General features: G+C 49.9%; 1 protein-coding gene across 6 annotated transcripts in view; it reads left to right on the forward strand.

Annotated features, from left to right (window-relative positions):
- The window catches only part of PTPRT (protein tyrosine phosphatase receptor type T), a 932116-nt gene that overhangs the window by 878751 nt on the left and 36020 nt on the right, over positions 1 to 17345 (forward strand). For all 6 annotated transcript variants that reach the window (XM_079783687.1, XM_079783689.1, XM_079783688.1 and 3 more), the window contains 3 exons: positions 8288 to 8364; positions 14312 to 14348; positions 16916 to 17013. In XM_079783687.1, the coding sequence (XP_079639813.1) occupies positions 8288 to 8364; positions 14312 to 14348; positions 16916 to 17013 (212 nt within the window). The remainder of the gene's footprint in view (positions 1 to 8287; positions 8365 to 14311; positions 14349 to 16915; positions 17014 to 17345) is intronic.

Below are 17345 nucleotides of genomic sequence, written 5' to 3' on the forward strand. Positions count from 1 at the left end.
GGTGGGTGTATAAGTTCCCCAGCTCCCTCTCCCGAGTCTGATACCTGGAGGGTCGGGTTCTGCACTCTCGCCCAGAGTTCCTGAAAGGACCAAGCCCAGGTGTCTACGGTGGTCACTTGCTGGATGACTCCCCCTTATTGGATTCCTTCCTTTCTCCCTTTCACTTCCCATCTTCCGGTGTTTCCTGGGATCGCCTCCCAAATCAATTCAGTGCACTCAAATCCTTGCCTGAGATTCTGTTTCTGGAGGAATTCAAATACGAAGCCTCTTTCTTGAAAGTTTCCCTCATCGGATATGGGTTTGGCCTGCATAGGCGAAAACAAGAAGTTCATCAGACAGGCCCTGTCCCTCTAACAGTCTAGCTGCTGCCCCAGAGGGCCCTGCAGGGGGAGCTGCCCAGCCTCAGCCACCATGGAATTGCTGGGACAGGGAGGTGCACGAAGGTTCCTGTTTCGCTCTCCTCCCCACGCCACCTCTCTCTTGATCACAGTAATTCAATCCAGACTGAATGTGCAGACCTTTCGCTTCAGTGAGGTGCCCGGGCAGCCTCGGTGGAATCCCCTGCCCCCTCCCCATCCACTCGTGCAAGAGGATGCATGAACATCTCCAGTTCTTCTAGAAAATGATTTTTCAGCTCCACAGTTCATCATAATGAGCCAAATCTCTTTTCTCTGACAAATTGCCCCTTTTCTTTACCCTCCTCAGTGCCCAGGAGACAGGAAGAAAGAGAATCAGGTATCCCAAGGACAGTCTCTCCCAGCCCCACCCCCGGAAGTGATCCTCTCTTTGAGTGCATGTGACTTGAGAAGAGTGACTCATTGGGTGACCTTTGCTGCTTGGGGGAGGGGTGAGGAGTTGTGATTTGCTTTGAGAGGTAGAACTGTGCAAAAGAGGAAACTGAGCCCGGTCCTCAGGTGTGCCTGGGAACACAATGGCTGGGACAGAGTTGCAATGAGAACTGGCCTGGAAGAGGTGTGGAGGAACGGGTCTTGGGGTTCCAGGAAGGGTAGGGAACCCGCACTCTTCAAGAAAGCTTTCACCCTTGTACCTTCTCCTGAGTTGTTAAACTTCCGGGAGCCTGAGGTTCTCATTCATAAAACAGGGTGATGATATAGACCTCACAGGGTTACAATGAGAAGCTAATGGCATAGCATCCATAGGCTTCTAGAGTAGTCCCTGGGACATCTTACTCCACACAGGTGAAGAAATTTCTGGACCTCACACCTTGCACAGGTAGGTTCTGGTCTCACGGCCCAGTTGCAGTAAGAACTGTTGGTCTTTCCCAGGACAAATTGAAGTGAATGGCCAGGGCACCTCTGTGCTAAATAACTGGACATTGGTCTGAGCATTCAACCCTGAGTAGGACCAGAATCTCCTGCAAGACTCGTTAACACACAGATGCTGGGCCATGCCTCGGAGTGTCTCATTCAGTGGGTCTGGGCTGCGGCTCAGGAATTTGCATTTCTAACATGTTTCCAGATGTTGTTGATGCTACTGGTCATGTGAATATATTGTGAAAACCACTGTTCAAGAATAATAGTAAAATTGAATGTATACTTTTATGCTGATGTCTTACACCACCCCAGGTGTTTTTATATGTCCCCTCTTATACCTCTGCTAAGGTAGATGTGATTTTGATGTTATAATTGGGTAAACTGAGGCTCAGGGAAGGTGCATAACTTGCCCAGGGTGATACGGTTAGTGTGTGACAGACCTGGGTCTGCCTCCAGAGCCCACCCAACCCCTTGCCTCTCTCCTACTAGACACAAGATTCGGCTGCCAATTTTAGGACAGGACAGGCTGGGTCTGCAGATTTGCTATGGGGAGAGGACGAATTCGAGCACAAGATCCAGGCACACTCTGCCAGCCTTGTGTCCAGGAGAGAGCATGGGGTCCCTGAAATCAACAGAATGGCTGTAAGCAAGGGGTCGGTCCCTCTCTCGTTCTCAGCCTTTCAGACACAAACATGAATTCGTTTCTTGGACGGATAATTGTTGAGCACCTGCTCTGTGGCCCACATGTAGAGAGTAGGGTGCCCTTCCTTAAGTAGGACCTGAGGAGAGCCACCCAGACATAGAACTGCTGAGAGCGGAGAAGGAAAGCACAGGGAGCTCTCAGGGTCTGGGGAGGAGAGATCACAGAAGACTTCCTGTGGAAGGGACACTGAGCTGAGAGCTGAGGAATGAGATGTCGCCAGCCTTATGGGCCTGGGGTTTTTTTCTCTACCTGTGCAAAGGCCCTGAGGTCTGCAGACATCATGCGTTTGAGCAGCTGAAAGAAGGCTAGAGTAGTGTGTGGGGAGCAGCGCATGAGGCTGCACTGGGAAGTGGGTCCCACACCTTCAGATCAGACAAGGCATGTGCGTGTAGTAAGGCTTTCTTCTCTGTCCATGGTGTCCTGGAGCCAGTTCACGCCAGCTTGCAAGAACAGATGGTTACATTTTCAGGAATTTTTGAGCTAGGCGAGGCCACGTTGGTAGCTGGAGATCAGTCATGGTGGGAGTATTTATAGCACAGAAACCGGTAGACGTTACAGCTCAGGGCCTTTTTCTCCTCAGGGAGTTGTTTGTTCAACATTTGCCAACAGACCACTGGTCTCTGTCCTGAAACTACCAGGCATAGATTGATTCCAGAGGGATGATGTTTCTGTGCCTCTGGATTTATGTTTGGGGAAGGGGGGGGGAGGGCTTTGGATCTCCAAGTCTTTGCAGTTGTGTCTCCCCTCTACCAGCTGCCAGCGGTTGTCTCCTCCCCACCAGCCAGTTCCTGCCCATCCCCCTCCTCAACTGGGAGCCAGGTGGAGCCAGGCCCGCCCCTCCCCTCACCGTGGAGGAGCTCGCTTCTCCTCTGTATGACTCTTCTCAGTCCTTGTCTGGAATATCAAACAAGGAGTACCAATTTAGCTGCTTTTCAAGCTTGCAAAGTGTAGATAGAGCATAATGAATGTTCTGGGCTGCTTGTAAATTACCTTGTGTAAACTCCTTCCCACCGCCCGCTGCCCCATCTCTCTCCATGCGCGTATGGATAAACACAATTTTTTATCCTTCTAATTATATAAAGTTGGACGAGGAAGGGGACACAGAATAATATTAGCATCTCCAAGAAGGAATAAATAAACCATGAGGACACTGCTCCTCCTTGCAATGCCTTTCTGCGGACCTGCGGCCGGGTTCTGCCCTTTGATGAGTACACACAGCTCTTTGCCTCTGCACCAAGGTGAATAGACATGTGGGACCAAGGGCAGATGGGAGCACTAGGTTGCTAAGTCTCTGCCATCAGTGAACAACCTGCCTCACATCCAGCCAACAACCACCATTTACTAAGCACCTGCTGTATACCCAGCACTGTCCTAACACTTCTTAGAGCACTTGTAGATTTACCGAAAAATTGAGCAGAATGCACAGGGAGCCCCCATACCCCTCCTCCCTCCCTCCCATATCCAGTTTCCCTGTTATAACATCTTGAATTGGTGAGATACATTTGTTCCAATAGATGAACCAATATTGATCCATTGTTACTAACGAAAGTCCATAGTTTGTAGAGCTCACTCTTTGCGTTGTACAGTTCTTTGGTATGTACTGGTGTATGATGGCATGTGTCCACCATGACAGTATCATGCAGAATGGTTTCACTGCCCTAAAAATGCCCTGTCCTCCACCTATTCCTCCCTCCCTCCAAGTCCCTGTCAACCGCTGACCTTTTCACTGTCTCCATAGTTGTGTCTTTCCCAGAAACCCATGGAGTTAGAATTACACACTGTGAAGCCTTTTCAGACCGGCGTCTTTCACTTGGCCGTATGCACTTAAGGTTTCTCCATGTCTTTTCGTGGCTTGATGCCTCCTTTCTATATATCACTGAATACTGTTCCATTGTATGGATATACTACAGTTTATCCATTCACCTTTGGAGGACATCTTGGTTTTGGCAAATGTGAATCAAGCTGCTATAAACATTCGTGTACAGGTTTTGTATGGACATAAGCTCTCAACTCCTTTGTGTAAATACCAGAGAGAGCAATTGCTGGGTCATGTAAGAGCATGTTTAGTTTGGGAGGAAACTGTCTTCCTGAGTAAGCATTTTGCATTCCCACCAGCAATGAATGGGAGTTCCTGTTGCTCCACATCCTCTCAAGCATTTGGTGCTGTCAGTGTTCTGGTTTGGGCCATTCTAGTTGGTGTGTAAAGGTATCTCAGTGTTTAATTTGCAATCCCCTAGTGAAATATGATGTTGAACATCTTCTCGCCTGCATATTTTTTGGGTGAGGTGTCTTCAGATCTTTCACCCATTTTTAACTGAGTTATTTGTTTTCTTATGGTTGCGTTTTAAGAGTATTTCTGTATATTGTGAATACAAGTCCTAGATCAGATATGTCTTTTATAAATGTTTCCTCTCAGTCTGTGGCTCGTCTTTTCATTCTCTTAATGTCCTTTCACTTTCCATGCCTGCATTTCCTCCTTCAATCCTCCCAGCATTCTGTGAACTATATAGTATTGTCCCCATTTTGCTAAGGATCCCAAGGCTAAGAGAGATCAATTGACATATTAAACGATGGAGCTAAGATTTGAACCTAGATCTGACCTCATCCTCATACCCCACATTCCCACTTGCCACAGGTTAGATCATGTAAGAAAGAATCCTGTCATTTCATACTAAAACAGCCTTTCACAGTCTCAGAATACAGAGTCTGTACGTGGATGCCCTGCCGACCCTAGGGAATGGTTACTTGCATCAAAGTATGGCGTGGCGAGCCCTCTGTAATCTAGCCTGGCCACCTCCTTTGTCTCCTCTCCCACTGCTAATCCCTTCACACTCTATATTTATAAGACAGGAACTCCTCAGCTCGAAGTGTGCTTGCTTTTTCAGAAGCTCTGCCTTCCCCCTTGCAGGTCCCTCTGATGGAAAGACCTTCCTCATTGTCCACTGGACAATCTTACTCACTTTTAATCCCTCATTCATATATCGCTCCACAAAGCCCTCTGGTCTCTACTTTTAGATCTTGAGGTTTCACTTCTAAGTACAGTCTGTCTCCTTATGCTTGATACTCCTTATACTTGAGTATCACTTTCATCACACTTTCTGAATCCCCTCAACAAGCCTGCACATAGTAGGTTCTCAAGGAATGAAGGTTGGCAAATACCATCATCTGGTGGTTAGAGGTAACTTTCAACTTTAATAATATTGAACGAAATAAGTTTGTTTCCTTTTGTTTTTAATAATTTTGGCTTTCCGATTTTAAGTTCCATTGTATATTAAAGAAAATTACCTTTCAACATTTTACAACAGAATCTCTGTTCCCAATGCTATAGACCCCTGGAGCATAACTCAGTAAGTAGAGGACATTTTTGAATCGATAAGTCATTAGTGAGACCAATGAGTGAAAGCACAATATGCATTTTCACTTTTTTAAGGCTTACAGATTTTGTAGCCTCTGGTGACAAAGCTTAACGGCCCGATCTCAGAGTTAGATGCTGGGCCCTATGTGACCCCTGCTGGGTGGATGTCCTGCCGGAAGTTCCACTCTCTGGGCTAGAATACTGCAGGGGCTGGGGACCAACCACTTGCGCGGACTCCAGGAGAGGGACCTGGGAGATGTGAAAAGTCCAGGGAACTATACATTGTGTGGACAGAACCGGGCTCCAGGGTCAGACAGGCCTGAGATAGAATCTCAGCCCTGCTACTTACAGGCTGTGTAACAAGGAAACTTGCTTACCCTCTCTGAGCTTCAGTTTCTTCATCTGTGAAATGGAAAGAATAATAACACTACATCAGAATGGTATTATTATAATAATCTATTCAGTTACTTGGGGGAATAAATGATGGATTAAGGTCATGTATGTAAAGTCTCTGGTACCTGTCATTAGCTCCATAAAGGTTAGCTTCAGACTCCTTCACACCCCACTCCCCCAGCCACCCAAAGGAGTGACTTAGACCTCCCACCCACTCCCTTAGTGGCTTCCACTGGAACTCTTCCCCATGATGAGTAAAAAAGTAGCATCCAGGCTCTGCCAGCATGGCTCAGTGGTTGAGCGTTGACTGATAAACCAGGAGGTCATTGCCAAAACCGGTTTGGCTCAGTGGATAGAGCGTCAGCCTGCGGACTCAAGGGTCCCAGGTTCGATTCCGGTCAAGGGCATGTACCTTGGTTGCGGGCACATCCCCAGTAGGGGGTGTGCAAGAGGCAGCTGATCGATGTTTCTCTCTCATCGATGTTTCTAACTCTCTATCCCTCTCTCTTCCTCTCTGTGAAAAATCAATAAAATATATTTTTTAAAAAAACACCAGGAGGTCACAGTTCAATTCCTGGTCAAGGGCACATGCCTGGGTTACGAACACAATCCCCAGTGTGTGGCGTGCAGGAGGCAGCCGATCAATGATTCTCTCATCATTAATGTTCTATCTCTCTCACCCTCTCCCTTCCTCTCTAAAATCAATAAAAATATATTATTTTTTAAAAGTGGCATCCATCATATCTCAGTGCCTAGCACCCTGCCTGGCACATGGCAGATGCTGTATGAATAGTTTTTTAATTAATGAATTAGTTAGTGAATTAATGGCTAGGGCATGGTATGCTGCCCAGTCTTGGGCCTGTGTGTTCATCCTGGGACCCATTCCTTGCCTGCTCCCACTCACTGTTTGCTCACAGAGGGCTGACCCCTGAGGTTGCATTTCTCAGTCTCTGGGCAGCTGGCTTCTGTCTGGGTTTGGCCAATGGCATGTACCGATGGGAGAGTGGAAGGCGGGAGAAAGGAAGGGGCCGGGGTGTTTCTCCCCGTCTGCCCCAACCACAGGCTCCACCTTTTCTCCAGCTTTCACCGAAGAAGCCACTGCAGCTGCAGTCCCCTCAGGTGCCCCAGCCCCGGAGCTCCGGTACCTCCACCTCCTCCCTCTGCCCCACCGTCCCGCAGGAGGCATGTCTAAGGAGACACCATACTGACCTCTGAGTTACTCCACCCTCTTCTTTTTGGCTTCTCAACTTGTCCATCACCCAGGTAACCACTTCTCTGTCGTTAATTCCTTCTGCCGTGGACACTTGAAGTGGTTTCTAATATCCGCCTAGACCCCTCTTTGGAGGGCCGGAGTAGCTGGACCCATAGTTGAGAGGACCCCGCTCTTCCAAGCTCCATCTTCCCCTGCCCATGGCCAGTCAGTCCTTGTGAGCCTCGGTTTCCTCATTTGTATCAAGGGCTAACAGCACCCATCCTGCTTCTCTCCCGGCATGGCATCACTGTCAGGGTCCAGTGAGGTCATCCATTCATATAGTCACCGAGCACCCTGAGGACCTGCCGCCTGGGGTTCCTGGGGATGCTCAAAGCTCTGCCGCCCACTGACTTGGAACCCTAGCCCTGCCCTAGAGTCATGTCCAGAGTCATTCAGTGACCTGCACAGTGACCTGGGCAGCAAGCTGAGCCCCTCCTCCCAGCCAGACCCGGCCAGGGGGGTCTGATGGCGTGTGTCTGTGGCTGTGGCGGAGCTCACTTTACTTAATTGTAAAAGATTCGTCTGATTCTCCTGCTGTACTTGTTTTTTTAATGGTTTTTATTTGGTGTTATTTGAAGCCAGCGTGCCATCGACCAAAGCCTGCAAATCTTGTTTATGCCGGGATTGTGTTTGGAATGGTATGCTCTGTGACACGGTTTTTAGTTATTGATGACCTCTTTTATAATGATTTAGTCAGCTCCGCTCGAATGATAGTATTGATAGCAGTATGTGGCCGACAATCTATTTGCAGCAATACTCCAAGAGGCAAAAGAAAAGCAATTTGTGCCCAAGTGGAAAATAGGTAAATTTGCCGTTTTTAAACAAGCATGAAAATGAAGCGTATTAATCCCCATCCACACATCTCTCCTCCCGAGACTTTTCATGTAGTCTCCCTTGCACTGTCCTATGGAGAAGGTATTTCCATCCCCATTTTAAGATAAAATCTCTAAGACTCCCCTAGGTGGTAATGACAAAGCCAGAATCAGGAGGGCAGGTGGGAAAAAGAGAAGATACAGGTCCTCTTTAGGGCATAGTAATCTCCCCGGGCCTCAGCTTCCTCATCTGTAAATGGGGACAATAACTGAGGGTAGCGGGTGGGTTAAATGAGAGGGTTTGTGCAAAAGTCTCACGATGCCAAGTGTGCAGTAATTAAATGTGGCTCTAACGGAGGGCAGCGCTGGCTCCTCACCTGATGGTGTCTTATCACCCATCCTCTTATTCTCATTCATTCTCTCTCTCTGTCTCCCTCCCTCCCTCCCTCCCTCCTTCCCTCCCCCCCCCCCTCTCTCTCTCCCCCTCTCTCCCTGCAGATGACCATTCCCGAGTGAGGCTGCTGGTGCTGGATGGAGACCCACACTCCGACTACATCAACGCCAACTACATTGATGTGAGCGCCTTTGTGGGCTGGGCAGCCAGGGGCTGGGGTTGACTACCATAGGCTCAAAATCTGTGGCTGTCCCCTGACTCTCCCCCAGAGTTGGCCTTCCCAGAACAGTCCAGAGCCACCTGGCTCCTCCCTGCTTTGTGTAGTTAGCGTGACCCAAGTTAACTCCCCACCTGACGCTGCCTACCTTCAGGCGGGCTGGAGTAGCCTGCTCTGCGGGCCCCAGGACAAAGGCCAGTCTTGTTTGTTCGCCCGCTGACTCATTTGTATATGTGTCTGTTTATCCCTTCATTCATTCATTCATTTGAAGGTACAACCATTTAGACAACAAGAATTTAAAAGTGCCTACTGTGTGCCGGAGGCAATGGGAACCATAAAGCTTAAGATGCCATGGTCCCACCCTCTAAAACCTTAGCAGGAAGATAAACTGTGTCCATCAATCGTTTCAGAACAAACTAGAAAGTGGTTGAGTCTTAAGTTCAGATAAAATGCTATAGGGGTTCAGAGGTGGGGGGATATTGCTTCCTCCATCAGGAATGCAAAATGTGGTGTGAAGCAAAGCTTCAAGCACAGGTAGAATTGGAAAGCAAAAAGGAGGAAGATGGTCTCTGGTTGGAGATGCAGCAGCTGGGAGCGCAGATATGCCCCTGCTCAGTTCGAGGGGAGCAGACTCCGGAATGAAAGGAGTGGGAAGTATGGCTGGAGCTAGGCCATGGGCAGTCTAGGGCCAAACTTAGGGATCGCGCTTTATCCTGCAGGCAAGAAACCACGATGGAAAGGCTTTGATCCAGGAGCAGACTGAGTCGGTCCCTTCCCTTTCCCCTTGACCTTGTCTGCAATTGAGTGGATGTGTTAGCCTCTAGGGCCATGGCCCATGTGGGGTCTGCTGGCCTGCGTCATGTGAGTGGTAACCTCCAGCAGAAATCACTTTTCTAGATAGACACTCCATCCACAGTTGGGTGAGCATCTGACTATAGCCGGAGCCAAAGTGTGCTTTGGTGGTTTATAGGCAACAAATGAAATTGTTGTAAGGGGAAGTGAATCTCTGCCGTGTCAATACTAATAGCACCTCCCATTTCTCCCAGGTCCTGTCATTGCAATGCATTCTGCAAACCAGGAGGAAACGCAGACAGGGCTGAGGTTAAGAGCCTTGCTAAAGGTCACACAGCTAGAATCCAGTTCTCTGCCCACCTAGGACACACCACTGCCCTCTCCCTCCGTAAGGAGCAGGGTGTGCAGACCGGCCAGGCAGCCTCTGCAAGATGCTGTCTTAATATGTGATGCTCGGCTCTGGGCGGGGTCTCAGTGTTAAAGTCAAGGGCTCATAGACCAAAGTCATGAATTCAGTCCTTATAGGGCCTAGTGAACCCCGGCAGTTCTGCTTACTAGTGTTACATCTTGGGTAAATTATTTACTTGTTCTGATATCTATAAGATGGGATAATCATGTCCCTCCACAAGAACGTGGTAATTCATGTAAGGTTTCTGTCTGTCAGGGTCCCCCTGGGAAACAGAGGCTCACTCAAAGGGATTAACCCAGGAGAGATTAATAAGGGTGGAACAGGATTGAGAGGGACCCACAGGGTGGGGTGTAGTGACCCAAGGCCAGAGGGCAGACAAGTCCCATTCACTGTGAACCTGCTGTACACTCCAGCAAAGCTAAAACTCCTGGGGTTGCTGTGGGTATTCCTGACAAGTCGATACTCTAGACCAGTGGTCGATACTCTAGACCAGCGGTCGCCAACCAGTGGTCCGCGGACCACTGGTGGTCTGTGAGGTCCAAAAGGTTGGCGGCTGCTGGTTTAAGATAACCTTTGGAGCAGCAGTTGCCAACAGGTGGTCCGCGGACCACTGGTAGTCCAAAAGGCTGGCGGTCACTGCTCTCGACCACTCTCTTGCCCTCACCCCTCTGTCCTGGTCTCCACTCCAGCCAAATCCTTCCAGCTCTCCCAATGCCCCCACAAGAACCACTTATCCACATCTGGATCTTGACAATCCATTAAACCGACTCCATATGGACAATGAGCAGAATGGGCCAGCCCTGTCTGTGCCTCTGGAGGCCAGGCTTCTGCTACAGCCGGAACCATCCCGCTGGCCGCGATGTTTGCACACCTGAGAATGTGTTGGCCACTTGAATCTGTTATAAATTGCCTGCCTGGGAGTGAATATTGTATCTGGGTCCCCAGTAAGTAACAGATGCACGAGTGCAGAGTGAGATAAATGTGTTTTGGATGCAAACCTCTTTCCCATTGCTCACAGACAGATGCAGGCCGGCCCAGTGCTGGTTGGCAGGCGGTCTGCGTGCCTTATAGGTGGGGCTTCAATGAACTCCAAGTTCTTTTGAGGTTAGGAAGTCTTCTGTCCAGCTCTCGGCAGGTCCCCGGAGGAGCCCCAGTTGAGCAATTCATTTCCTTCCATCAGCACTGCTGGAGTCTCGCTCCTATTTAGAATGTTTTCTCTCTGGGGACCGTATGGGTTCTTGGAGGCCAGGCAGCGTCTCTCTGCTCAGACGCAGCATGGGAAGGCCCACGGCACGCACTCACTGTGCATTTATCAAGGCTGATGGCCCAGGCAGACTCTCTGGGCTGGCACGGCCGTCAGCAAGCCGGACACAGCCCTGCCCATCGGAGCTCTCATTCCACTGGGGAAACAGACAATAAGCACGCCAGTAAACACAGAGCATTGTGCCGTGTGGTGATATGTGCTCTGAAAAGAAGGAAAGTAGAGGAAGCAGAAAGAGGCTGACAGGATGGGCAGGGAAGGCTTCTCTGGGGAGGTGACTGGCAGCCAGCAGAAGCCTGGGTGAGGGAGAGAGCAGGTGCTCAGCTATTGGGACAGACACAGCAGGCACAGGGCATGGCCGCTGCTAAGGCCTCCTGATAGAAACATGACTGTTTCTGAAGAAGAGCAAGACAGCCAGGGAGCCCATGGGCAGTGGCAGGAAACCTGAGAATGGCTGAGGAGGTGAAATGGGAATAACAGTGATGCTGAGCTGCCCAAGCTCGGCTTACGGGGCCACCTCAGAGGATACTTCTCTGCCTCCTTGGCTGAGTCAGTTCCCATGGGAACTCCACAAGCCCCACCTCCTCCCCTACCCCATTTTGGTGCTGCCAATAAGCTACTCAGAAGCAGAGCCCACCTCCATCTGGTTCACTTTTGTATTCCCAGTGCCTTGTCCATGGTAGTAGGTGCTCAGTTAGCACCTGTTGGTTGAATATCGAATGACCGAGAGGACAAATGAATGAACAGGGGACCCAAATCACCTAACACCACAATTGAAATGTGAATTTCTTGCCCAGAATTTTATCCCATTGACTTTAGGGTCTTCCAAGCCAGTTTCCTCCACAGGGTCTTGTCTTCTGGCCGGTGCATTAAGAAGAGTGACCCAACCTCACCTCAGAGACACATTCATGCCTGTATGCCTCCAACCAGCCTCGGCTGAAAACTGCACCCGGCTCTAGGTGACCTGTCCCGTGGCCCAGAGGGGAAGAAAGCACAGAAAGCATAACGCAGTGCATGTTGGGAGTGTGGTAACTGGGCACATGCAGAGCCCTGCAGGGCCACTCAGGAGGCGGGAGGTCTCATTTGAAGTGCAGTGTGGGAAGCTGGGACACAGGCACGTGGGGCTGTGGAAGGGGACAGAGAGGAACAAGAGGAAATGAGGCGGGGGACGAGGATGGAGACAGATGACTAGTCCCGGGCGAAGGCTTTTGGAGATTACTGTGCAGGCAGTGGGAGTCACTGCAGCTTTTCTGTGGGAAGTAATCTAATCAGATGCGCATTGGGAACTCACTCTGGCAGGAAGCAGATGGGCTGTGGGACCAGACTGGAGGCAGGGAGGCCAGCAAGAGGCTGGTGCCATGGCCCAGGTCAGGGAGGATGAGGACTATAAGAAGTAAGGGTGGGGATGACAGAAGAAGGTAGACTGAGAAGCCACATCTTTCCACTATTTTCCATTCCCAAACCTACTCAAGAACACTCCTAGAGTCTAGTTCTCCCTGTGAGCCTGGGAAACTGTCTACTTGACTTGAAGGGACAGATAGCTCTTAGTACCTGTCACCTGCCTTCCTCCCTGTCATGTCCCAGAGAAGGGCCCAGTTCCTGCATTAATAGGCAGAGCAGAACAGAGGGGAGTGGGGGGAGGGCTTCCCAGCTCAGGGCCTCCCTAGGGACCAACACTGACTTTTAGTTGTGATCATTGTTTACACATAAACCATCAAATAACAACAGTAATAAAGACCTCTATGTTAAATCTTAGAATAGTGCCTGGCACAGAGGAACTGCTGTCTATTAAGTCATTTCATCCTTATAGCAACACTATAATATAAATACTATTATCCCCATTGAACAGCAAAAAAAAATCAGCTGAGGCCCAAGGAGGTTAAGTAACTTGCCCCAGACCACACAGCGTGTAAGGGACACAGCCAGGATTCAGACCCAGGCAGTTAGGTCCAGGGTCTGTGCACATAATCACAATGCTATGCTACCTCCCCGTTGTCCTCTCAATAGCATGTTTATTGGGCACTGCTCTGAGTTCCACGCTGTACTGGGCTCTACAGGATTCTTTTTTTCACTTAGGAGGCACTGTTTGTCCTCAAGAAGCTGACAGCCTCGCTAAGAAGATAGTCAGTCCCACGCAAACAAAGTCTCAGGAAGGGGCTGTGATTATTACTGATCAGTCCCACAGTTCTGGTCATGACATTGGCCTTGGGTTGTACTGACCGTCAACCCAAGCATTACCAGTGATTAGAAGGCCCTAAGTAAATATTTATGGAGCAGGTAGAAGACAGGTAGAGAAATGCGGAGGACTCAGAAACTGGTCTTTGAATCAGAAAGCAGATCTAGAACCTCAAAGATGCCACGTCTATTTCACCATAAGCCACACAGGTGACAAGTCTGGCTCAGTCCTGAAGAAGGGAGTCTTGAGGCAGCTCCTTCTCCTCAGCAGGACAGAAAGACTGACCACCAGAGCTTAAGATGGAAATAGGTGTTCATCAAACTGTAGGACTCGTTATCTCCTGAGATGGTTAACCGTAAGGGAAAGTGGTATTGAGGACTGTCAACAGCAGACTCCATAATTCACATCTGTGTGTTTTTAATTTATTCATTCACTAACTCATTTATTCAGTCAATAAATGCTAATTACCTTCTGTGCTATGTACTAAATGCAGATCTGCCCCCGAAACTTGAACTTTTACCCGATATGATACACTTCTGTTCTGTAATAAAACGGGATCCTCCATGTATGCCATGTCCAGGCAAAAGAGAAAGTCATCTTCAACCTCTTCTCCAACTATTAGGATTATGGGGCAGCAGAGTCACCCCCCACCAGAGCCCAGCAGGGCCTATGGGACCACTCTAACATACAGCGAAATCTTGGGATCAGAAAGTGGCTTTGTCAGCCTCTAGGTCACTCCTGCGCGGGGTCCTCCCAATGAACAGGACTTCGATTCCCATGTTGCACAGGGAGGCAGTGTAGCATCCGTTCCAGTGTTCTCTTTCTAATTGTCACCAATGCAAGGAGCCACGAATGCAATTATTTCCTTCTCTCAGGGGCCCTACAGGGCCTCGTGCAGGGTTCTGCGCATAATCATGGCTCAGGAAAAACTTGTTGGTGGTTGGTGTCCCACAGAAACCCCAAAGTTTCTTTTCCATCTCTTTCTGGGTGCATGGGGGTAAGTGATGCCCACCTAATGTTGCTCCCTGTCCACTGGCTCCAAGGCAAGCCTGAATGGGCACCTCCCAGCTACAGTCATATAGTGATAGCCAACATTTGGTGATTTACTAAGCACTTTGTATGCATTATCTTATTTCATCTCTGCCACTCCTCTGGGAAATGGCTAATGCTGTTCCCATTTTGCCTACGAGGAAGCCATGTCTTGGAAAGGATAATTATTGCTGTTTGCAAGCTTGGTGGGAGGCCCTTCACTGTGCTTTTCTCTGTTACCCAGGGCTACCATCGACCTCGGCACTACATTGCAACACAAGGTAAGCGCCCTCCTTTCCCTCTAAAGGGCCTTTGCCCTTCACTGAGGAGAGAAATGAGCTTCTGCCAGCAAAGAAGTTGCACAGGGTCAGGCTGGAGAGCCTCCAGAGGTCTTGAGGTCCTTACGTTTGATTAGGGAAGAAGGAGGTGACAAGTTCAGCTACTGTGGGAGGGACCTGAGTGAGAGAGGAAGGAGGGGTCACCAGGGCATGGTCAGGAGGACAGACTTCAAGCATCAGGCTCAGGGGGTGCCCCTGATATCCACCATCCAGAAACAGACCCGATGGTGCCTTGTCTCCTTGGTGGGGGTGAGCCCAGAAGAAGGGAGCAGCCAACTGGCTAGAGAGCAACCTGGCAGTGTGATCAGAAGGCTGACAACTCATCGTACCTCTCAGACCCTCCGGGAGGAAATCCTGTGGGTACTATATGTGTGGACAGTGACTTGTACATGAAGATACTCTTCACGGTGTTACCCAGAACAGGAAACAAGTGAGAAGTCTTAAGTGCCCAATGATTGGTGGATTGGTTAAAGTGTGATAGTTCCCCATTATGAAAAATTATGCAGCTATGAGAAATATCCTGCTTGGTAAGAATTATTAAGGGCTTGGGAAAATCCATACAATAGAAATTATAGATATGATGCTTATTAATATATATATATATATATATATATATATATATATATATATACACACACACACACACACTAGAGTCCCGTTGCACAAAATTCGTGCACGGGTCGGGGGGGATGTCCCTCAGCCCAGCCTGCACCCTTTCCAATCTGGGACCCCTTGAGGGATGTCCGACCGCCTGTTTACTTGTTGGTGGTTGATGTCCCACAGAAACCCCAAAATTTCTTTTCCATCTCTTTCTGGGTGCAATGGGATCAGGCCTAAATGGGCAGTCGGACATCCCTCTCACAATCCAGGACTGCTGGCTCTCAACTGCCCTCCCCTGTAGGCCTGGTCTGCCCCAACTGCCCTCCCCTGTTGGCCTGGTCTCCACCAACTGCCCTCCCCTGCTGACCTGGTCCCCCCCAACTGCCCTTTCCTGCAGGCCTGGTCACCCCTATCTGCCCTCCCTGCTGGCCTGGTCCCCCACAAGTGCTCTCCCCTGCAGGCCTGCCCCCCCCAACTGCCCTCCCTGCAGTCCTGGTCCCCCCCCCAACTGCCCTCTCCTGCTGACCTGATCTCCCCAACTGCCTTCCTCTGCTGGCCCGGTCACCCCTAACTGCCCTCCCTGCTTTCCTGATCGCCCACAACTGCCCTCCCCTTCAGGCCTGGTCCCCCTCAACTGCCCTCCCTTGCTTGCCTGGCTCCCCCAACTGCCCTCCTCTGCTGGCCTGGTCACCCCTAACTTCCCACAACTGCCCTCCCCTGCAGGCCATCTTGTGGCGGCCATCTTGTGTCCACATGGTGGCAGCCATCTTTGACCACGTGGGGGTGGCCATCTTGTGTCTTGGTGTGACAGTCAATTTGCATATTGCTCTTTTATTATATAGGAGATATATATACTTACCCAGTCGAGGGGACAATTTTCATACTATATAATAAAAGCACAGTATGCAAATTGTCCCTCGACTGGGGAAGTCATCCAGGAGTTCGACCAGGGAGAGGGGTGGGCCGGAGAAAGGGAGGGAGTACCCGGCCAGTAGCTGGCAGCTTCTAGCGACCCTACCAGTACTCGAACTTTGTGCACTGGGCCTCTAGTATCCTATATAATAAAAGCCTAATATGCAAATTGACCGAATGGCAGAATGGTCGCTATGATGCACACTGACCACCAGGGGGCAGACGCTCAATGCAGGAGCTGCCCCCAGGTGGTCAGAAGCTGGGCCTAAGCCGTCAGTCAGATATCCCCTGAGGGCTCCCGGACTATGAGAGGGTGCAGACCAGTGCATGAATCTCATGCACTGGGCTTCTAGTATATATATAAACATCACTCAAATTTTTATATATAACACATATATTGCTCTTACAATTTTAAAAACAATGAAAGCCCAGAATGTTGAAGGAGGATTTTCCAAACAAATGGCTTTGGATTCTCCCTCCTGTCTCCTGCTCCTTGTCTACTTCCCTCTTCTGTCTGAGCTTCAGACCAATGCTCACAGTTGGCATCTTCTCTTTGCGCTCTCAGCATCTGGCTTCCAGCACCGTCCCTCTACCCCAGTGTCCTTTTGTCTCATTGAGGTCTGGAGCCCAATTTTTAGGAAAACTCCACTGAGCTCTATTATTAACCCGTATAGTCAGATAAGGTGATGGGTCAGGGTCAGGGGCTGGTGGAAAGGGGCTGAGCAGGAGGATGAGCGAGGGAGGAGGAGAGAAGCTGGTAGCACTCCCAGGGGGAGCCACAGACCTTGCCTGCTTGGAATGTGGGTTTCTTATCCATGCTCTGACCTCCCACGCCTCAGGCCCCAGTCCCAGCTAGTTGGGTGCCCCAGCAAGGATTCTCTGGCCTCGCTGTCACTCATCCACGTGGAGTCAGGGCTGAGCAGCCAGAAGGGTCATCCTCCTGGCTGCTTCCTGATACTTGTGACCTTTGACCCTGTCGTCACCTTTTCTGTTGGCAGGTCCGATGCAGGAGACTGTAAAGGACTTCTGGAGAATGATCTGGCAGGAGAACTCGGCCAGCATCGTCATGGTCACGAACCTCGTGGAAGTGGGCAGGGTAAGCCCCGCCTGCAGTGACCTGGCTAGAGGGTGCTGGCGTCGCACACCTGAGCATGTGTCTGCTCGTACGGTGTGCCAAGTGCCTCCTGTGCCAAATCTCACCCTCCCAGTCTCCTAGGAGGGAGAAATCCTCACTTCTATTTCATACCCTAAGAAAGTCCTTTTCCTTCAGACCCCTCATTCCTCTCTCCACCCTCGCTCTCCGAGGACAATGTCATCTCATAGAGTTTGAGGCAATTTAAGGCATCAGACGTGAACGCTGCCATCTTCACATCACAAAACTTGTATCTACTTGTGTCTACAATCATCTCATTCTTCCCCTCTATTGTC

The sequence above is a fragment of the Cnephaeus nilssonii genome, assembly GCF_951640355.1.
Source record: "Cnephaeus nilssonii genome assembly, chromosome: 11".
Taxonomy (NCBI): Eukaryota; Metazoa; Chordata; class Mammalia; order Chiroptera; family Vespertilionidae; genus Cnephaeus; species Cnephaeus nilssonii.